The sequence below is a fragment of the Apodemus sylvaticus genome, chromosome 20 (genome assembly GCF_947179515.1).
Source record: "Apodemus sylvaticus chromosome 20, mApoSyl1.1, whole genome shotgun sequence".
NCBI classification, from domain to species: Eukaryota; Metazoa; Chordata; class Mammalia; order Rodentia; family Muridae; genus Apodemus; species Apodemus sylvaticus.
In genome coordinates this window covers 40,003,713-40,026,508 of record NC_067491.1, presented here as the reverse complement: position 1 = coordinate 40,026,508, position 22,796 = coordinate 40,003,713, and the positions used below count along the sequence as shown (strand labels likewise).

The window sequence follows — 22,796 nt, the reverse complement described above, 5'->3', positions numbered from 1 at the left end:
ATGATTATTTCGCAAATGTCCCAATCTTTTCTTCTGCTTTTTCCAAACTGTGGATAGTCTTATCCAACATGTTTTCAATAACAAAGGTGTATCTTTTTTTTCAACTTCAGATATTTTGTTTTCTCAGTTGTGAGAATGTGTGTTAGTTCTAAAATTTTCATTTTTTCCCCTTAAGAGTTTCTCTATTTTTCCTACAATCCCCACACCTTCATACAGAATTTTAATCTATCCCTGTAAAGTATGGTAGTCATCTTAAGTTCCATATACACTGGTTCAAACACCCACTTGCTTTGTGGAGATCCCTTTATTTTCTGTCATTAGTTAATTATTCTCTTTGTTCTGGTCTACATTTTTCTACTACTTTGCACATCCCCTGATTCTGGTTGTATGGGAGACATTGCAGAGAACAGACTTTATGCTCTCTTCCTCTGATAGGTATTTGGTTTTACACCACTGGAAACTAAGCTTCTTGTGGATAACCCTAATGTGTTATAAGCTGTTTCCTAGCCTTGTTAAGGTGGTCATGTTGAATTTTGTCCTCAGTCCTACACTATAGCTCACACTCTGGGAATGTGCTCCAGAGAGCCGAGGCGTGATACTCTTGCCTTACAGATTAAATTCTAGAGATGTTTATTACATTTTCCTAAGTTGGTAGGATTTTAACTTCAAACGCTATCTCCCCAGTGCCAAGCAGCTGCTGAGATCTCTGCTCATCATTCCGCACTCCAGCTGCTGTTTTCTGCTGTGATCTTTGGAATTTTGCCCTGCACATTTCCACTTAAGGATTCTGCCAAGATTTTGTACATACATCTGGGCTCTCCCTCTCCGCTGGACCAAACCTACTGTTACTCCTTCCTTCAAGTTCCCTAGCTAACTAAGCCTGTTTCCTGCAGACATGTGAATGTGTAGGGGAGAAGTCAGTTAGGTGCGATTATATCTCATCAGTTCATGCCTACTTTTGAATCTGTTTTTAGAATTCTGCATATATATAGTTTCTCATTATTAATCGGAAGTTTAGTCTGATATGAATTACTGTGTAATTACAAGAAGCCTTTGTGTATATTTAAACATAAGTGGTCATGATATATGTTCTATTTTATAATGATGGTTTTAATAAACAATATATCTCATGCATCATTTCACATTAATAGATATTAATTAAACTTGTGTCTTTCCCCTGGTTGGTGGTGCTTGAAATATTTAATAATGCTTCAAAGCAAAAATACATGTTCAAGTAGAGATGAGACTTATGAACTTGAACTCTTTCAATGTTCTTTGAAAGGAACTAAATTCATTTATTTTATAATAATTCACTCCTTTAGAAAGACCATACTACAGGAAACCAGTTATATTTGGATCTACCATAGATTCTCATAACATGTATTTTTTCTAGAAGCAATGATGTAATGGGTTTTGTACATTCATTTTCAGTCTTCCCAAAGAATCATTGTGGAATTGAAGCAAACCCACATTTAAGATTTTAATTTTAATGTATGCAGTCATCTGGTGTTATGCACAGGGAATTGGTTTCTAGTACTTTCCCTGTGGGTACCAGAACAAGCTCCTTACATGAATTGGATAGTATTTGCAAATAATATATACACATGCTCCCTGGTATATTAAGTCACGTCAAGATCACTGTTAATAACCAATGCAACATAAACATTATGTCAACAGATATTTTACTATTGTGTGTTGAAAATAATGATAGGGGATTACATCTGCCCTAAACAATTCCCCAATACTTTCTGTTCTTGATACTATTTGTTCAAGTATACTGTTCAAATACTATTTGAATTCTTTAATGTAGAATTCATAGTTACGGGTTGTCTATAACCACCAGTTGCTCCTCATTGAAGCCTATACAATGATATACTCCTCAACAGTATAGGAAATGGCCCATTAAAAAATTACTGTACACATTATTACTCTCTTAAATCGTTATCATTGGACAGAAATGTGGATTATCCCAACTTCTTTTGTTCTTCTCAATCTTGGTTATGAGCGACCCTAGACTGCAGCTGAACAATCTGTGTGGGCATAGTGGCCACTCCTTATGAACTCGGCCTATAGGCACATTGATCACTTAAGGAGGGTGCCCCTCGAATCTGATGATGCCTCACTTCAATGATGATGATGTCCTGCTTCAAGACTAAAGGCACAAAGATGTTGTGTGTGAGCGGCATCTTACCATCAGCCTTTCCCACGGTCCAGCTCTGTGCCCCACATAACCCAGTCACTGTCTGAAACCCACCTTGGATTCAAGGACAGAGCTTTGGAGACAGATCAGCCAGTGATGAGACTGCCCCCAAGCAGGAGCAATCACTCCAAGGAAAACAATTAAGCAATAAGGGCTTCTTCCAATCACCTTGCAGAAGCAAACCTGAGATGATGATTAGCCATACCGCACCCTGGCCCAGCAGTGCTTGATTAGACACCTCTCTTTCCCACTGCCCTAATTCTTCCTCCATTTGGACCTAAAATTCATGTCAGTACTCTGGATAAACTTGGGGGTTACTGATGGAACCCCTCTATGTCCTTCAACACTGCCTTCTCCTTCAGTGGCCATCCTGAACCCAGTCTGTGAGGACTTGTGGAACTGGGGGTTTTGTTGTAAAATGCCAATAACACCAACAGATAAATAAGCATCCAACTGAGCCGTCTAGATGGAAGTCAGATCAAGACGAGAGATCCAGAATCCAGACCCGCAGCCTGTGATCCCCCTCACCAAAGCACTCCCTTTCATGTATAATCATAGCTTGCTTCCTTATAAAGATTGGTTTATTTTTATTTTACATGTCTGGGTATTTGCCCGCATGCATGTATATATACCACATGAATGCAGTACCCTAGAAACCAGAAGATGACATTGGATCTCCTGGACCTGGGGCTATAGATGGTTTCAGATGCTGTGTCGGTGCTGGGAATTGAACCCAGGTCCTCTGGAAGAGGAGCCAGTTCTCTTAACCACTGAGCTATTTCTCCTCTCAAGCCTACATAGTTTGCTTCTTATCATTTACTATACTTATAATTTTATAGTAGATTATAAGCTCTATGAGGGTAGGGCCTGTTTTGTTTGTTTGTTCTCTGGCTATGGTAGCCACCGTCTACGTATACCTCTTGTGGTGTGCTGGAGACCCTAAGAAAACTTGCTTGCTAAATAACTAAGTGAACCAGTCAAGAGCAAGGAAGTCTGAGGTCGCAGGTGAAGTGTAGACTTTAAAATGATTTCAAGAGTTAAAAAAAAAAAAAAGAGAGCCACTGGGGAATAGGTATGAGATGTTTACAGTTCGGAACCTGCTTCTACAAATTGTGACTGTCGGGGGCTGGCATATGGCATCCCTAACATGCCTCTTTGGCATAAGGAATATTTTGAACTGGTTCCTGGTACAGGAGAAACTGATAACAGAATGGAAGAAACCTTTTTATAGAAGTAATCTCCATCTCAGAAGGAAATCTTCATTTGTAAAGGTGTCTCCTCTCTGTGCCAAGAAGGATCGGCTGATTCTAAGCAACTAGAAATGCAGCACACCAGGAAAGGGATGACACGGAACCGCACAAAAATCCGTTAATCGTGTTTGAGCATTTCCTGAGCTTCCTGCCAGGACTCTACAGAGCCTTGCGCGCCCCCTGCTCTCTGTTCTAGAACTGATGGAATTTCAGCCTGAACTTACTCTTACTTACTCTCTCTCTCTCTGTGTTTTCTATTACCCACGCACACATGCTGTTAAACATCTGCTTCCTGATATCTTCCTGGTCTCTTTTGTTATAAGGGGCCATCCTGACTGAGAATGATGAAAGGGTGGAGAGTAAACTCTGCCATTCATCTTCCCTCCGCCGCCATGCTGACAGTCTGGACACAGGATTCCCTCCTACGTTCTCCCGTCTCACCTGTGCCTGGAAATCCCACTCATGCGGGATAGTGCCTGACGTGCTCACTGTGAGAGTTGTGAAGCCTGGGACTCTCAGTGTAAGAAGGCTCATTCTGCTGACACCCGAGGAAGCCAGGGACTTGAGAAACAGCCTGACAGAGAAAGGAGCCTTTACTGGCTGCAAGCCAGCAAGCTGAAGATGGTAGATTCCTGTCCAGGACAAACCATGCCCCCTAACAACCGTAAGTGAAGAACTTATCCATCGACTTCAACACAGCATCCTTTAGCTACAGAAGGCTAGGTGAATGCCAGAGCAACCTTGACTCCTACAGTGGTCCACTTCTTTGATGCACATTCTAGCGTTATCTGAAAATCACTGATATTCTGGGTTCTGTACATCACAAGGAAGATTGCTGATTGAAAGGCTTGATGACCTGCTGGGTTTTCTGTTCCTTGTTCCTGGTAGAGATGACACTGGCATTCAAAATCATAAGCACTTCTTTGGAATTTACAATGTCAGGAAAAAGAGAGGGGGGAAAACAAAGAGGCCGGGCTGCACGCAACAATTTGCAAAGGGCAACTTGACCTGTCAGGTGGCTTGGGAAACATTAGTGCCCGACAGTGTCAGGGGAGGGCGTCCCCATTGGAAAGTTGTTTATGGAGCTGGAGAGAGAATTCTCGGACTTCTACTTGGGAACCCAAACTTTCTAACCAACAGCGACCTTACATAATCTTTGCTGGAATTAACAAATCCAGATGTCAGGTCATGTCCCAATCCTGTCGGTGGCTTCATAAGATTAGCTGTGTGGAAAGCAGGACGCAGTGACAGTTGTCACTAAAGGGCAGGAGTGTTCCCCCAAGGGTAGAGGACACTAATGACATTTCACCTTGGAAGTAGCTTTGGCTTGGGCTCCATGGACACAGAAGAGATGGTCTGGGGTGAAGACAGAGAGCAAAAAGGGTTCCTTACATTGTCACAAGGTGCTCAAGTTGCGTGTGGCTGGCAAAAGCCAGAACACTCTTTGGTTTACACACTGGGGCAGCAGTGTCTTCCCAGTAATAGCAGGGAAAGGGAAAATTAAAAAAAATATATATATATATATATGTGTGTGTGTGTGTGTGTGTGTGTGTATGTATATGTGCATGTGTTTGTGTGTATGTGTATATGTGTATGTGTTTGTGTGTGTGTGTGTATGTGAATGTGTATGTGTATGTGTATATGTGTATGTATATGTGTATGTGTATGTGTATGTGTTTGTGTGTGTGTGTATGTGAATGTGTATGTGTATGTGTATATGTGTATGTGTATGTGTATGTATACATGTATACACAATCAGTATCGCCAGGAGTGGGATGTAGGATCCACCTGCATCAGAGCAGGTCTCTATCTCAGCCGCTTGCTTTTCCAATACCCTCTCCTGCAAGGCGCTATCTATTCAAGGCTGCCAATGGAGTGCTTTTCCTGTAACTCCGAGTCAAACGCCATAGTCAAAAACCCACACTCCTCCTGTACACACATTCCCAGACAGGTTATCTTGGTGGTTTACTAAATCCTAAATCCCAGGGGACAGCCACCGCAGCCTGGCTTCACTCCACTCTGTCACGTGATGGGATGCTGTGGGAAGACTGTGCCTCGTGCAGATAGATCATCTATTTATGAAATCTCTCACGCATTCTCTGCACCAATGATGGAAAGAAGTAATCGATGATGTAGAAATGTGGCCGGGGGCGTGCACTCATTTTGACGTGTAGTTGGCGTGTTCTCTCTGAGGTGCCCTCCTGAAAGCACAGTAGGAATTACACGGCCAAACTCAGACAGCAGTTAACTCCTCCTGGGCAACAGTTTCTCCCATCTATAAACTAAATAAGGTAAACGAGGCTCACCCCATGGCCGCTAAGAATATCAGATGATTAAACCATAACTGCAGTCCTAGGCTGTAAGGATTACAAGTCACATCCAGCTACCTGTCCTGAGGAAAAGCAGACAGAGGTGGTGGCGAAAGGTATAGGAGGTGGCTGAGGAAGTAGATTCGTGGATACAGCACTTGCCATACAAGTATAAGGACCAGAGTTCAAATCTCCAGAGTCACTGGAAATGTCAGTTGGGTGTCGTAGCTTGCCTATAACCCCAGCACTTGGAAGGAGGGCACGAGGCATCCACATAGCAAGCTGCCCAGCTAGACCAGCCAAATCAGTGAGCCCCAGGTTCAAGTGAGAGACCATGTCTCTCTATATAAGGTGGTGAGTGGTCAAGGGAGATGCCTGATGTCAGCCCCTGGCCTACACACATGCACACATGCATGCGCCACACACACACACACACACATGCATGCACATGCGCACACATATGACATCCACATCCACATTATGGTCAAGGAAGACACCTGACATCAGCCTCTGGCCTACACACACACACACACACACACACACACACACACACACAAGAGAGAGAGAAGGGGGGAAGGGAGAGGGAGAGAGAGAGGAGAAAGAGAGAGACTTGTATGCATATCATATACATATTCACATCCTGACCCCCAAAGAAAGACAAAAGGATGGAGGGATTTTATCACCAAGGCCATGTCAGAAAGATGGAGACCAAGTACCCCAGCCTGTTTTGGGGCGCAGATAGTAGAGAAGAACAGGTGAAGGAGGCATATTTAAGCAGGCTAGCTCAAACTGGGGCACAACTCATCATTATCTCACCTCTGGTTCTGAAAAGTAGCTTCAGAGATCTCCTCGGCGAAGCTGAGGGACGATCCAGTTCCCAAGGGATGACTGCTCCCCACTGGGCGTGGAGGCAGATCCAGCTCCCACCCACTGGTAATTTCTGTCACTTAGGAGGACCGTCTTGTCTGGGATGATCAGTCTATGCTGCTCCATTTGTTCTGGAATTCACGGTGAATGCAGGACTGCAGATTTGGGGTCACTTTGGAGGGGATAGAGTCTGGAACAGGATGTTGTAAAAAACAGCAGTAAAATAATGTAGTTATTTTTATCTTTGTACTTTAATCTTTGAAAGGGGGGGTGAGGTAGGTGAGGAAATTTAATGCTAATCGGCTTCATGTCGGCCAGGTTTTAGACAGATACCCCTTAGTGCATCATAGCATGCCTATGTAGCAAATTCAGTAGGCATCTGACCCAAAGTCAAGGAAACAGGATAAAGGCAGAGCTGCCAAGCGCTATACTGCATTTAGTTGTCCATCAAGTGAAGAGTCACTGCTTTTTATTGGCTGCAGTTTCTGGTTATGAAAGGACACTCATGCTTGCTTAGAGTCCCTTCCAAAGGCCCGGTGTTTACCAGGAGTTCCATGATGATTGTTCTTTCCCCTGACCCCTGACCCCTAACCCCTGACCCCAACCCCTGACCCCGACCCCTCCATTACTCACTGTACAGAAATATTTTGTTCCTGCAAGATGAATCAGGTGAGGCAGAGCAGGAATTTAGCTAATTGGACATGTTCTAGTGCCAGTCTAGATTACTAATGCACAGGTCCCTGGAGCTGGGGAGGGGAGCAGTCGCTGTGTGTGTGTGTGTGTGTGTGTGTGTGTGTGTGTGTGTGTCGTAGGAAAGTTTTTTTTTTTTTCTACGTTGAGAACTGAACTGGAAGGGCTATGAAGGGCTACCTCATGTGTGTTTGTTCACGGTTTCATGCCTTCGTGGAGACTTTGATAACCATGACTGTATGTATGGTAGACTCTGAATTAGGTTAGATGGGATCTTGATACAATGCCAAGTGAGCCTCATCTCTTTATGCTTGACTTTGGAACCAGTAAAGAGATAGTTGGCCTGGGTCACGGCTGTTGATTTTGCTAAAGGATAGGCGTTTTTATATAAAGCAGGGCGTGTTTCTGGGTCTTCAAACACATTCCCTTTGCTTGAATAATGCTCAGCTGAGGAGTCCCCATGGTGCTCGCTTAGACTTTGTGGTTCAGAAGAGAACGCTTATTTAAGGCAACGTCAGTGAATGCCAGCACGGGTAGTGTTTTAGATACTGAATATCATCAAAGTGTACTGGGCGGGAGCTGCAGCAGTGGTTGACTGAGAAATGGTCTTCATGGATTCATGTACTGTAGCAGTTGGTCCTCAGCAGGGGCACTGTTGGGGAAGTCAGGGAACCTTTGTGACAATGGCCCTCCTGCAGACAAGTCACTGAGGACAGCTCTTGAGGGTTAGAATTGGGGTCTACTTTTGGTACAAGTTCTGCTTCTTGATCTGCCATGCTCTGAAGAGCTGTTGCTCCAGGCTCTGCAGCCACAGATGGCCGCCAGTGTGTATGTCCCTCCATGATGGACTGTGTGGCCTGAAACTGTGGGCCAACAGAAACTTTTCTTCTCTTGGGTTATGTTGTCAGGTTGCAGTGGTTAGAAAAGACAACCAACATGGTAGCTAACATTATAGTGTCACTGTCGCTTTGGGTAGGTCATCTCTTTATCATGTACAGTTATCTGTAGTATAGTGGATAGCCCTAGATTCTACCACCCCTATTCCCCTCAACATGCCTGGTAACAACTCTCACTGCAAATAAGTAGAGTCTCTACATTTTTCTAAATGCCATGTATTAGAGTGTGTGTGTGTGTGTGTGTATATCTGTGTGTGAGTCTCTGAATGTGTATATATCTTTGTATGTATCTGTGTGTTTATCTGTGTGTGTGTGCACACGTGCATGCCTCTCTTTGTATATATGTGTGTTTCTGTGTATGTGTATCTCTGTGTATGTGTATCTGTCTGCGCGTGCACACATATGTCTCTGTGTGTAGTACCATTCCTATTTAGGATACAGTGCTGAAATGGAGGCTTTCATAGACACTGCGCTGTAAAGACAAATGGAAGATGAAAGTCAAGGCGGGTTATCAGTGGAGGAGGCTCTGGGTAAGCAAAAGAGAATACAAATAAGAAGACAGTGGTGAGAACCGGCGCAGACAGCAAATGCCTGGGGCAGCAGACAGGCTTCCTGATAGAGTTCCTTTTATGAGGAAAACCCAGTGCTTTCTGCTTGAGTATGGGTGCCACCTGGCATCTGATGCAAACTGGAGAGAGTGCCCACTGGTCATTGAATAGCAAGCAATACAAGCTATGGCTTGGGTTAGATGCAGGGTAGCAAAAAAACGAAGGAGAAAACTTGCAAGGACATCGGAGTCACAGGAGTGAAAAATGTGACAGATGTCTTCATCATTAAAGGATGAAAGGAAGATTCAGAAAACCATATGTCTCTCTGCAAGTGTTCTGTAATGTGATGTGTTACACTGGTGAAGATGGATTGTGGGTAAGGAGAATAAATTACTGTTGTTAAAATATCACTTGGGATACTATCTGTGACCTTTAAAGAATCTTGGCTATTTTTGGAACCCATGAGCTACTAGCTTTCCCACTGCACTCCAAGGCTGAATATTCTCGACCTCGGTGTGTCTGTGAAGCAAATATTTCCGAAGATACTCATAGCTGGCGTCATAGAAGCAAGAGTCCAATGTCAGATACGTGTGAGAAGTAGTCCCCTCTTCCGTTTTGGGTATCAAGTGCATACTGGCACCTGAAGGTTTTGAGACTTTGCCTCTTGCAGTTTTAATCTAAAAGGTGTGATCCAAAGACTGCCTGGTTTTAAAACAAGTAAACCTGCCTTACCCACCTCCCACCCTCCCACCCCGACATATGCAGGGGAGGAGAAAGTCAGCTCCACACAACTCTTCCTGGTATCTTCTCAAGAGCATCTTCAAGGGTCCAATCTACCTTTGTCTTCTTCCCTCCGCTAACACATGCTTTGTTTTGAGATAGGATCTTACTATGGAGTTTACACACGCCTTGAACTCACTGTGTATCCCAGGCTGGATTTTTGACTTGTGATCCACCTATTTCAGACTCTTGACTGCTGGGGCTACGGGCAATGTGCCTCAAGCTTAGCTTCTAACTAACACGGCCCCAGCATTTCCGCTTACCCCTTACCTCTGCCAAGCCCCAGGTCAAGATCCATCTCAACCACTGCTCTACACAGTGAGTTTGCTCTTTGCTGTGAGTTTTTACAGAATTGTCTTAGATGACATTGTGTTACTTCAAGTTGCCTTTGACACTGAGCTCTGGGTGTGTAGGATTCTATGGGTGTGAGGGAGTCCTCTGGTGTTCAGCATCTTCTGAGGGTGGAGATTCTCTGGGCGTGGGGGATCTTCTGAGTATGTGGGATCCTCTGGGTGTGGGGAAGCCCTCTGAGGGTGGGGAAATCCCTCTGGGTCTGTGGGGTCCTCTGGGTGTGTGGGATCCTCTGGGTGTGGGGGGACACATGGTCTCTAAACAGCTCCACTACTTTCACCTCCATGTGGGAGCTGCACTGCTCTATTCTATATTTTCTAAATGTTTTGTAGAAAAATATTGCTTGATGAGTTTCCCAGGAAATGAGCCAATGGCTAGCTAGTCTCAGCCCCCAGAGTGCTAGAATCTCAGGCATAAGTCACTACACCCGCATGCTGCCTTCTCATGAGGCTCTCTCTGACACATTGAAGTAGTTCTTGTCCTTCCCCTGGCTCTAGCAGTTTCTCAGCTATGTTCCTTTTCTCGGAATGGGGAGCTCCTCCAGGGAAGAAACTTGGGACTGTTACATCGAATGCCTATGCTCACTGCTGAAGATCCTGCCTGGTACACCGAAGGTGCTTAGTACATGGGTGAATATATGTGGAATGAATCTCTGAAAATTATATAAAAAGCTTTTATGATTGACCCAAACTGAAAATCATTCCATGGTTTTGTAGAACAGTAAGAAGAGTTGTTTCCTTTCATTGATGTAGCATTAGCAATGAAGGCCACTTGTTTTTCCTTTCCCAAATTAAATACGGACACAAGTGTCTGTTATGGATCAGGGCTCATAAAATGCCATGGTTCTGATTCCTCTCATACGCAAATATTACAAGGCTGAATTTTTTTCTTTCAACTTTGTTTCAGGCTCTCATTTAGAATTAATACAATGAAATATCCAAAGAAGGCTAATTTTACAAAGAAAGGGGTTTTTTAGATTATAGTTTTGGAGATGTAAAGGCCAAAGTTGGAATGGCTCCATTGATTTATTCCTGGCAGAGTTGGGCTTAACAGCAGGGGCGCTTGCTAGTGGCAAAGATCTACTGTTGAACAGGAAACCAGAGCTCGATACAAAGATGAATTCTGGGGTGGTCTCTCTTAATCCTGTAACAACTTCCCCCTTTGAAAAACCCAGGATCCCACTAGAAGGTTCTTAATTTCTTTTTTCATGAAGAGCTCTCAAAGGCTTAAAGACTTCCACAAGACCTGTGTCTTAAAGATCTCGTTTTACCACATCACCATACCAAGAACCACGCTACCAACAAATGAATCCTTAGGGACAAATGATATCCACACCACACCAGGCTATAAAAGTTTAAAAACAAACAACTGTGGGGGATGTAGAGGTCAACCTTGTGAAGGAAAAAGTGGGATGGAGAGAAAGACGCCACAGCTCCAGCGACTCCTAATCTACAGCGCACAGCCTTAGATCTAAGATGGCTTCCGAACAGCAGCAAGATGGGGGGGGGGGGGGGCGGGGAACTAAGGTGAGGGTGGTGCCTACTTCCCGCATATTCACAGAAGTCCTAACAGGTAACAATGCCCCTCCCCCCTTTCTGAGTTACCTCATCAGGTAGGGCTTTCATTGAGGCACGAAGACAGTATGGCGAGATACAATTGGCTCAAACACTGTATATAATAAATTTATGTGCTGGGCAATATGCTCAGATCTGCACCCTGATGGTGCTCTCTGGAGTCTGAGTCCTGGGATCTGTCTTGTGACTCTCTTGCCTCTCAACCACCATCCTGTTCCCACAAACAAACAAAAACAAAAATAGCAAAACAACAACAAAACTTGCTTTTACCACTGTTAACTTTATCCAAGCCCTGTGCCCACCAAGAGTAGTTACAATTATTAAGTGAAAGGTGATGGGTTAAGATTCGCTAATTTCACAAGCTAATCACCAATCCAGATCTATCATACAATTTGTGACTAGTGCGTGCAATGTGGTGACTCACAGATCAGTACAAATATGTGCCAAACCAAAGGATAGAAATCCTTTATTGTATAACAGAAAATTATCCACCAGTCAGCCATCATGACAGACAGACAGCTCACCCCTTGACCCTTCCAAGACCTTCCTTTTCCCATAAGACATCACGATAATTCCTTTGTTCAGTCGGTTTCTCCACAAAACTCTAAGATGCTTTCCACTGAGCTTTTCCTCATTAACAAATTTTCTCTGTATTACAGTAGCCTGAAAATTTTTTTTACATCCTTCTATAGTGTACTTTGACTTTTATAGTTTGTGGTCAATATGTGGCTAGGATCCATCTCTCCTTTAATTCCACATGTGTAAGCAGTCTTCAAGAGGTACATGATCAAGTGCTTCTCACTAGCAGCCCTGACACTCATTTGTAGGGGCATTTTTTTTTAATGCTAAGGTCCTGTTCCCCAATTGGTTCTTGATCTGCCAGTAAAGAAAGCCATGGACCAATTTCTGGGTAGAAGGTACAGGTGAGACACCCAGCTACCTGGAGGAAAAGGGAGCTGCAGGGAAGGAGAAAGGAAAGTTTCCCATGTTTTGGAGAGAGGAGAACCCAGCAGCCATGTGAGGTCTCAGGAGGAGCTGGGGCCTGTGGCTATTCCTACAGACAGGTGATCAAGGATGTCTGGTAGGGGGCTAGCTGGGACTAGCCACTGAAGTTTAGGGCAGGTGGGAGGTACGGAGCTAAGAGTATTGATAAGGGCGTACTTTTCCATGTGGGAGACAGCAATTATGCCAAGAAGGCAAATTGAAAATGAACAACTGTGTGTATGTCTTTTATGCGTGGATTCAAGAGTAGCTGGGAGGGACTGGTATCGTGGCTGCTTCCCAAAGCAAAGGCCAGTATCACAAAATGAGCAAAAATAGGGCCTGACAATGTTTAACCTACATCTCCTGCCCTGGGAAAGAAGGGGTGCCTAAGGAATACTTCATCCTTTAGCTGTAGGAATTGACTGCAAAGGACCACCAGTCTATGTGTACTCTAAAACTAGCCTCATCCTTCTTCCTGACTCCCATGAAACCCATGAGAGATGGATGTCTTTACTTATCTTTCTCCCAAAACCCAAAAACTCCATTCTTCCTCAATGAATGTTCTTACCCTGAGCCTGAGCAAGATCTTATCCTGACTGACCGACACAGTACTGTTTGTTACTGACACTTTCAGAGAAGGGGTGTTGGGGTTTATTTATAGCCATTAACACAAGATGTCCCCTGGGAAGCAGGAGATGGCAATATTGAGTGACAGACGATGTCTTGACAACAGAAAACAGACATCCAAAAGGTCCACTCCCTCAGCAGAAAGCCAGCACGGGGCTTAGCTTCCCGAGCAGAAAAATAACTGCTCCCAGAAGCTGAAAGAAATAAGATTCAAGCAGATGGTGGCACAAAAAGATATTGTTAGGAACAATTTCCCAGTATAAGAAGTAAATGGGGCTCTGTTTTCTCTGATTTCCCCATGAAACCAACCATTCTCAGTGTGCTAAGCATAAAACATTCATTTCTTCCTTGTTGAGTTCTGGTTCTAAAGAGATGAGACAAAGACAGGAAGTCCCTTGGAGGCAGAGACTGACATACATTTCATGGCTGTAAACTCTTCTTTGTCAAGAGGTGGGTCCAGGAGTACTGTCAGCCTAAGACTCCCATAAAGATCTGGATTTAGATTAATGATTCTACCTTTATCTCAAGACCTTCCCAGTGATTTATACCCTTGTATAATCCAATACAAACAACTTCACTTTACTGAACGCAAGGCCTCCCAATATTATTTAAAACAAACAAATATGCATGGTAGAATAATTAGGTGCAGGAGGACCAGGGTTCACATGAGGAGTTCTTGGGAAGAATGAATTAGATTTAGAAGTACTGAAAATTCCTTCAAAACCATATGTCAACATGTCTGTGTAGAATATTATATGTACATGTCTGCATCTGTGCACACATCAGAGTGTGCAAATGCTCATATGTATTTTTCTGCAGAGAGTCTCTACCATTTTCTAATATTTGTAAAGGAAGTAATCTGTGCCCTTTGATGGAGAAGAACCACTTTCTACTGCAGATGTTCTGGGCCTTCAAAGACATATCCCCTACACAGATGCCTCATCCTTGGCCAAGACATGTGAGTTCACTGCTATCTATTTCTAGCTTAGCCATGCGGAGGCATCCAGCCTCATCCGGGGTCGGCACTGAGCTAAGTCACCTCAAAGTCTTTGGCACTGGCAAGGGGCTCACAGCATCAATTTGTCCCCTAGAAACAGGGACTCTTAAGTGTCACCAAGAGCAAGAGGAATAATTATTTCATGACATCCAGCCCGTTTCATATTTTCTCCAAACACTCTCCATCAAGAACGTAATGTGACACCCGAAACAGCACTGGCTAGAGATAAAATACGAAAATGAGATGGAAATACATGCTTATTGCCAAGATGAATCTGCTTTTTCTTTCTGAGCATCCAAACCTGGATTTCATAGCTGGTGTTTTGAATGAACAATAGCTATTAGAATCACTGCCATATGTTTCTCGTGAGTTTAACAAAGCAGAGACAAGGTTTAATTGGCTCACTGAACTGTGTCTTTGAGAGAATTTAATTTTCCTATAAGAACAGTAAATGCCAACAAGACAGACATCCCTGTTCCTCGCAGCTGTTTATAGTTCAGGGTAGTAAACAAGACATTATATTAAAAACATTCCCTGCATGCTGCAACATCTATTTTGAATTTGTACAAGTGTTGGGGTGGGGGAGAGAGGGGTACTATAAAAAGCACCCTCAAATATGCCTGACAACTAAACCCTTGAAGCCTGACCCTGATTCTACTGTGGCTGAGCATGCCATTGCTATCTAGAGGTATGGAACAGGATGGTATTTGTCAATGTGTGTAGTTTCTAATGGCTTTGAGATAGCATTCTGGAGGCATATGCATCTTGCAGACATATGGAAGGAGTACCATTTGTCAAGCTGGATGAAGAATACAGTAAATGGAATTCTGGTGTCTCCTAATATCCCCTAAGGGGACCATCACGCTAACTCAGGCCGGGCTTACCAGAGCTCAGCAGAAGTGTCACCTCCTCTGTGGCCAACTTAATTGCTTCCTTGTCTGTGCAGTGTCATAGTTGCTGGCTGTTATGTCTGCCTTCCCGGCGGGCTGAGATCCTGCTGGGCAGAGACTATGTCTTATTTATCTTTGGATCTCCAATAACTTGCACTGTTTTGTAACCAGCAAGAATGTGTGCACCAACTGTAGGGATTCATTTAATGAGAGCCAAGTGCTAGGTCAGACTCCCACCCAGATTCTGGACATGCTTTGCAGTGTGTTGCTGGTTCAGTTCACATTTCCTTATCCTGAGAGTCCCTCTGGATACACAGAAGGGATGCACACTTCCTGCCACTGCACAAGCCCCAGAAGGAGGAGGGGCCTTAGCCTAACATTTTGGGGGACCCTGGCTTGGTAAAGAATATTAAGAAAAAAACAAAACAAAACTCAGTAGCCAAAATACTTCAGCTCAGATACTTCCTTTGCCAAAATCCATTGTGGGCACAGTTTATCTTTTTTAGAGACTCTCTGCCCCCACAGGCCAGTTCCTGTGCACATGTGATTAACCTGCCCAAGAACACCTTCTTGGTGAGTGACTGACTTGAGTCATGTCACCTTCTTGCTCTTCAGGCTTCTCATCCCCTGAGGAGCAAACCAGAGGGGGACATTTTGCTCTGTTCCCACCGGCTCGGTTCTCAGGCATGGACTTGATCCCACCATGTTTCGATGAGCGATCTCTGGCTATCTCGTGTGTCGGTGAGCTCCAGAGAGCTGGGCTTGTGTCTTTGTTGACCAGCCTTTAACGTCCTTGATGAACAGCGATGAGATTAGCCTCTCTCCATATGTGCCACATTAGCTTTTCTGAAAAGATGTGAGGAAATGTCTGTTTGCCTCAGATAGGGCATCTAAAGATGAGAGACCAAAGAATCCATTCCACCCAAATCTGGGCTGGCGTAAGAATGAGTTTTACTGGGACTACTTATGAGAACAATGGAGGGAAGTTACTTACAGGGACACTTACAGGTGACAACTATACCTCCAGTCTCTACCCCCCAGCAACTGTCAACTGTGTATATATCCTCCGGAAGCAGAGGGGCCATCTGCAGCTTCTGTGTTACTGTCCCTCCCCTTAACAGTCTCTTGAAGAAAAACACAACAGTAATTAGATGTAGTATGATAGAGAGGACATCTTGGGGCAAGGGGAAAAGCTCAGAGTCCAGACACGCTAAGCTTTGCTTTTTTAGGATGTGAGGTGCACAATGAGGGCGGGCAGTGAACACTAATTTGCTCGGATTGGTTCTGGGTAGGCTGGGGGGAGGGTCAAGCAAGAAACGCCACGCCAGTGAACTTCCTGATGGGAAAAGCGGTCGGTATACTTAGTAGCTAAGTGCCTTTCAGTCTCTTCAAAGGTGCCGCCAAAACGATAGCACTTGCAAGTGTGCTCTAAGAGCAGAGGATGTTATAAAGTCCTTTGGCATTGGAACAAGTGCTGTGTGTGAAGTAAAGGAAGCCAAGTGTGAAAGAGCCTTACAGGACAATCCTACCCCAGCTGCAGAAGGGGTGCGCAGGCTTAACCAAGAAACAGACCTCAGAGCAGAGCAGAGCAAAGCCGACAGACTGCGGCGAGCACAAGGAGACTGGCGGTCCTTCATTTTGATCATTGTTAGGTTTTCGAAATGACACAGGGGCATGCACCTTATTTGCATGGAGAACATTTTGTAGAAGTTACACATTTTAAAGTTACACATGGTCATATACATAAATGGTCTGACAGAGAGAGACAGAGACACACAGAGACACACAGAGACACACATGCAGAGATAGAGACAGACAGACAGACAGACAGACAAGACATCCTTTTGTTGCTTTTAGTGCCTCAAAGCCCCACACATGGAGAATTTTGTTTAGGGCAGAAGGTCTCTGAAGTTGTATAAAATCACATGGCATCCCAGCCTCCTGGGAAACGGACAGCAGAGATGTAGCACAGAGACACAGTGACTCAGCTGCCTGTCTACCCCGAAGCGCTTCTGTAGAAAGTGGGCAGGGGCAAGGAGTGGCCCTTGTCACTCGGTAGTGTCACCACCCTGCGTACTAAGGGCAGTAAGGCAGAGCTCCACTACCCACACCAGCACCAGCCCTTCACAGCCCTGTTCTCTCCCACCCCTCACTAGTGACAGCACAGGAGTGTCCCTGTGCAGGACAGATTCATGACAAATGGCAGGAGGAAACAGCTGAGCGTCAGACCTACACCAACTAGCAGCAGCAGAGCCCAGCCCTGCTCACTCGGCTGTAAGAGGAACTGAAACGTGAGAACAGAAGCCAAGACGACTCGCTATTAGGAATCCCAGGGGGACACGGCAAAGCAATACGTTCAAAGTTCAAAATGATAAATGGTTTATTGAAGATTCTACTGAAGAACTGTCTATCCCTGGGTACAGAGATGTGGCCAAACATAGGAGCTTTATAAAATAATCAAGTATTGACTGGACCACAAGAAGAATCAAGAGAGAGGATATGGCTAGTATACAACGCTTTGAGATGGCATCGTTGAATGAATGACTGGGGAACAGTTGGTCTTTTTGGTAAAGGAACAGAGGGTACCAGATGTGGGAAAGGACATCAACATACCGCTGCCACCTTCCCGAGCACCTGCTTCACGGTAACTGCTACCTCTTTCCAGGCTTGTCCTAGGATGGAGAGAGATAGGCAGTATACTTCTATTTCCTTAGAAATTCTATAGAATTAAAAAACTGCGCTCTCCAGTCATTGCGAAGGTTAAAGGAAATGTCTACTTACCTTCTTCAATATGGGTTTTTCTGTTTGTTTTCTGTTTATGACTGGGTTTCACGTAGCTTAAGCTGGGCTTGAATTCACTATGGAGATGAGGATGACACTGAGCTTTTTTTTTTTTTAAAGATTTATTTATTATATGTAAGTACATTGTGGCTGTCTTCAGATGCTCCAGAAGAGGGTGCCAGATCTCATTACAGATGGTTGTGAGCCATCATGTGGTTCTGGGATTTGAACTCAGGACCTTCAGAAGAGAAGTCAGTGCTCTTAACCGCTGAGCCATCTCTCCAGCCCCTGACCAATTTGAACTTCTGATCCTGCCTCTGCCTTCTGTACTGCTGAGGTCTCAGGCTCGCCCTCACTACACCTAGTTTACGAGCTGCTGAGATGGAACTCAGGGTTTTGAGCATGGTACGTAAGCACCTTACCAACTGAACCATACCCACAGCCCGTACGAGAATCTTTATGTCTTTCTCTGAAAGAAGCCTGCCTGCCTCTAATCCACTCACGCACAGGGGAACCACGTTCTACCTTAGCCTCCACAGGCCCTGCTGCCTGTAAAGAGGAGGCCCTTGCATATGTGTCTCACAGGAGAACACACAAATGAACAAGCCCGGGAAAGGATCGTTTTAGAAACCCTACATGGTAAAGTTTTGTTTATTGGTTTGAGATGATGGCTTTGGGATATGTGTGTGTGTGTGTGTGTGGGGGGGTGTCTTGCTAATAGTTGAGGCTACCCCAGAACTCACCGGGCAGCCCAAGATGGTCTTGGGCTGCTAATCCAGCTTCAGTCTCTTAGACGGGATTACAAACATGTACACCTGTCTGGCTAACACCGTGTGCTGTTAATGAAAGGCTGGAAAGCCCATGGCTCCCCTCGGGAACTCAACGGCTTCAGCCATTCAGACCTCAAGGGAAATTCTGAGCGCCTTTGTCTCTGATCCAATGCCTTTACTAAATGGACGGAGATTCCTCACGTCATCTGTTAAGATGAAGGGCTTCCGTTCTGTCCCTGAGCGCTGCAGGGAGCTTTGGTGTCTCATGCATCATCTACACATCCTGCCTGAGTTATTTATCTCCAGCATTGCACAGCTGCTATCAATGTTGTTCCAGTCCCACATTTTTACACCCTCTATCTATGCAACAGTAGAGTGGGGTGTGTGTGTGTGTGTGTGTGTGTGTGTGTGTGTGCAAAATACAATACATTCTCATGAAAGAGGCACATTCTATACCACAATTCACTTTTTATTATCATCATCATTATGAAGAGCTAAGCCCACAGTCCAATCTCCAGGCAACATAAGTGTGGCTGCCTTGTATGCAGGACACCTGTGTTCGATGCTGTAGCATGATTTTTTGGATTTGTGCTTTTTCTGGCCTTCCGTTAGAGGGCAGCCACGAAGTTCAAAACTGTAATTAGGACAATGAAGTCTTCAAGCAATTAAAGCCAATGGATTGTTGAGCCAGTGTGGGGGATCTATGGCGTGATCTTGAGTAGAATCCAGATGTTCTCTTTCCATCTAAGGATCACTGAGAAGAAAAACACCAGCCCAGAACAAAGCCACCTGCTGAGTAAGTCAGGTTCCGCTGTGTAACTTGGGAACCCACGCCCCAGCAAGTGGCAGGGGTCAGGTCACTCCAGCATGTGCTGAAGCAGCGAGGGGTCGGCCTCCACCGCCTGGAGGCCCTTGTGTAAGCTCAGGAAGGTGGCCTGCTTCCCATACCGCTGGCGCCAGCGGACGAAGGCCTCCACCACCTGCGACTGCACGTTGTGGGGATGGTTGGCCTTGCAGCGGTAGATGTCGGTCTGGGACAGTCCCAGAGACAGCACCACGGGCTCCCACTCGGGGCCCAGCTTCTGGGCCAGCTGGTTAATCTGCCGGTCCGATGGGGAGCTGTTGAGGATGTGTGAGGGGATTCCCGACATCCAGTCACCTGGGGAGGAAAAGAACAGGAAGTTGAATACCTCAAGCACCTCAGGGAAGACTTGAGAATGGGGCGGGGCAGACAGGTGACTATTCCGGGTCTTTTTGTCTTGCTCGGTTTGGCGGCCTGAACAGTGCTGCTTAGCATCTCTAAAAGTTGACTGCAGAAGAGCCGAGAAAAGCTGCCAAGAAGAACCATCCATGGATAGTCACTTATTTCCTCCTCCTTGTGTATGCAGACAGACAAATAGACAAACATGTGTCATGCTCACGGACACAGTTTTGTCACCGGGTTGTTGTTTATTTTAATTCCTGACTCTCTTTGTCAGAAATCATACCAAGAACTCCGGCTGAAAGCCACGCCCCTCGATACCAGTCTGGGAGGCCACCAGTGTGCTAATCCAAGCTGTGAGAGCTGCTCCCCTTGAATGGGGGTTGAGGGTGGGTGGGGGCTCGAGGCCAAATCCTGAACAGGATCCTCTCTCCTGGTGGCCTCAATATAAAACCTCAGCCGGAAAAGGTATAGAAGAAGTAAGCCAGAGTATTCCGCCTCCCTGAGGCAAGATGTGATGGGAGAGGGAGGAGAAGGAGAGGAGAGCGGAGGCTGTCCCAGTGGTCTCGCCGGGTCTCACTGTCCCAGCTAAGCCAGAGGGCCACAGAGTGGGAGTACGCTGAGGACAGCTTGACCTTACACTTCCTAATCAGGATTCCGATCGCCTGAGTCGGCCTTCGAAGAGTGCCAGTGTGTGGCTGTAACTATGCACAGTACAGCCACAGACGTCCTACCGGGGGTCTATCTGGGTGTGAGCTCAGAGCAAAGAAGCTAAAGCTAGCCCCTGAACAAGAGGATGCTGGGTAAAGAGGATGGTCCAGCCCAAGCGCAAATGCAAAGGTGGAGGAACTGTAATGCGTGTGGCGTTGGAGGCCCGGGGCAGTTTGAGGGGGGACTCGAAGCACCCGAGATGACGGCGCTGACTGCCCGTTAGGTGCAGACAAATGTCAGCCGCATCACAGTTTAGTGTACCCCACAGTCACACAGCTTCATTTTCCGATTCAACCAGAAGACAAAAGATCCTACTAGAAGCGCGCTGGGTCCCACAGCCCTTGTCTCCAACTCCTGAACCATCATCAACTGCCAAGACTCTAGGATGGACGGCGTCGAAGACCATGTCGGTATTTGTCAGTTCTGCGACTTAAAAAGGACCAGTGAGGCCATCTGAATAATGGAGACGTTACGACTGTTCAATAAATCAACAGCAACGATTTAATTGTTTTCATAAAAATGAGTGATTTTATAAAAACTTGAGCTCATTTTTTTAAAAAAAAAAAAATCAAAACCCACAAAAAACACAAAGAAGAAATCAAGTCTGGACCCCTCCTTACATGCCGTGCCCGAAGGTGCCTAGATCTCAATGACATTCAAAGTGGCAGAAGAACTTTCTTCCACCAACTGCTTTTAGTTATATTGGGAGATACGACCCTGAATGTCCTCTCAACATGTGGTTAAATACTTAACACAATGATACCAAGGGAAAAGAGTATAAACTACACTTGAAGGGTTGGGGAAACCCTCTCACTATGACAGTCTGGAACACACACAGGGCCCCTCCCCCTCTGCCCCTCCCCCACCCCTCACAACGCTTGATTGTTTTGTTGCTTTTGTGGGGTGCCTGACATCTTCCTGATTCTCAAGTGATAGTCTGCATCCCATACCACACCCTGGATGAAGGCAACAGAACGGTGCTCTTTTCTATTGGGTTGTGACTGGTTTTCAACTATGACTCTCTTGTTCCTGTATCTATAGTTTTAAAGTGTGACAACTGGTGGGTTTTAGCAAAAGGCCGTTTCTTTTTTTCTTTATCATCATCATCATCATCATCATCATCATCATCATCATCATTTTTTTCCGAGACAGGGTTTCTCTGTGTAGCCCTGGCTGCCCTGGAACTCAATCTGTAGACCAGGCTGGCCTCAAACTCAGAAATCTGCCTGCCTCTGCTTCCCAAGTGCTGGGATTAAAGGCGTGCGCCACCACTGCCCGGCCAAAAGGCCATTTCTTACAAGAGATGTTCACAATCGCTACAGTCTCTGAGTACTTTCAGGTCAAGACTGCCTATTGTCACATTAGAAAGTGTCTTTACATTTAGAGAACCAGTTGTATATTATTTCATACTATTTAACATTATACGTTTGAATTATAAACATACCTTTGTTATATAAACAATTTTATACCCCTTGCATAATTTTCAACTTTATAGACTTCACTCCTATTTTGTGGTTGGGAGTGTTGCTTTGGAGAATTCTGGTACCAACTTGGTTATCCAACATTTTGTGCAGAATATTACTTGGCCTTCAAAAGAAGTAAAATTCTGACACGTTACAACATGGACTAATCTTGAGGACGTTGTGCTAAGTAAACGTGGCCTCTGCACAGAGGGACAAACCCTGTGTGGCTAAGGTTGTCCCGTTCACAGAGGCAGAGAGCAGTGTGGCAGCTGGCACAGGAGGGAGTAAGGGGTTGGTGGTTAGTGCTCAAGGGGTCTGAGATATGCAAGATGAAAGGTTTCTGGAGACCTTTCCCTGCCTGACATGGCTCGGAACTTTAAACGCTGCTGGTGATTTGGAGTCAGGGTTTATTTTTGCTTTTGACTGCTTGCCCTTCAGTTGATGGATGCTGGGGAGGACCATGAGGTGAGTGGATGCAGGGGAGGACCATGAGGTAAGTGGATGATGGGAAGGACCATCAGGTGAGTGGATGCTGGGAAGGACCATCAGGTGAGTGGATAATGGGAAGGACCATCAGGTGAGTGGATGCTGGGGAGGACCATCAGGTGAGTGGATGCAGGGGAGGACCATCAGGTGAGTGGATGCTGGGGAGGACCATCAGGTGAGTGGATGCTGGGGAGGACCATCAGGTGAGTGGATGCAGGGGAGGACCATCAGGTGAGTGGATGCAGGGGAGGACCATCAGGTGAGTGGATGCTGGGGAGGACCATCAGGTGAGTGGATGCTGGGGAGGACCATCAGGTGAGTGGATGCAGGGGAGGACCATCAGGTGAGTGGATGCAGGGGAGGACCATCAGGTGAGTGGATGCTGGGGAGGACCATCAGGTGAGTGGATGATGGGGAAGAC

The 22,796-nt window shown here is 45.5% G+C and overlaps 1 protein-coding gene across 1 annotated transcript in view; it reads right to left on the bottom strand.

The window, feature by feature from the left end:
* Positions 1-18,967: 18,967 nt before the first annotated feature.
* Cradd (CASP2 and RIPK1 domain containing adaptor with death domain) overlaps positions 18,968-22,796 on the bottom strand; it is a 154,419-nt gene continuing 150,590 nt past the window's right edge. The window contains exon 3 of the mRNA XM_052165644.1: positions 18,968-19,673. Coding sequence (XP_052021604.1) covers positions 19,372-19,673 — 302 coding nt within the window. The 3' untranslated portion in view covers positions 18,968-19,371. The remainder of the gene's footprint in view (positions 19,674-22,796) is intronic.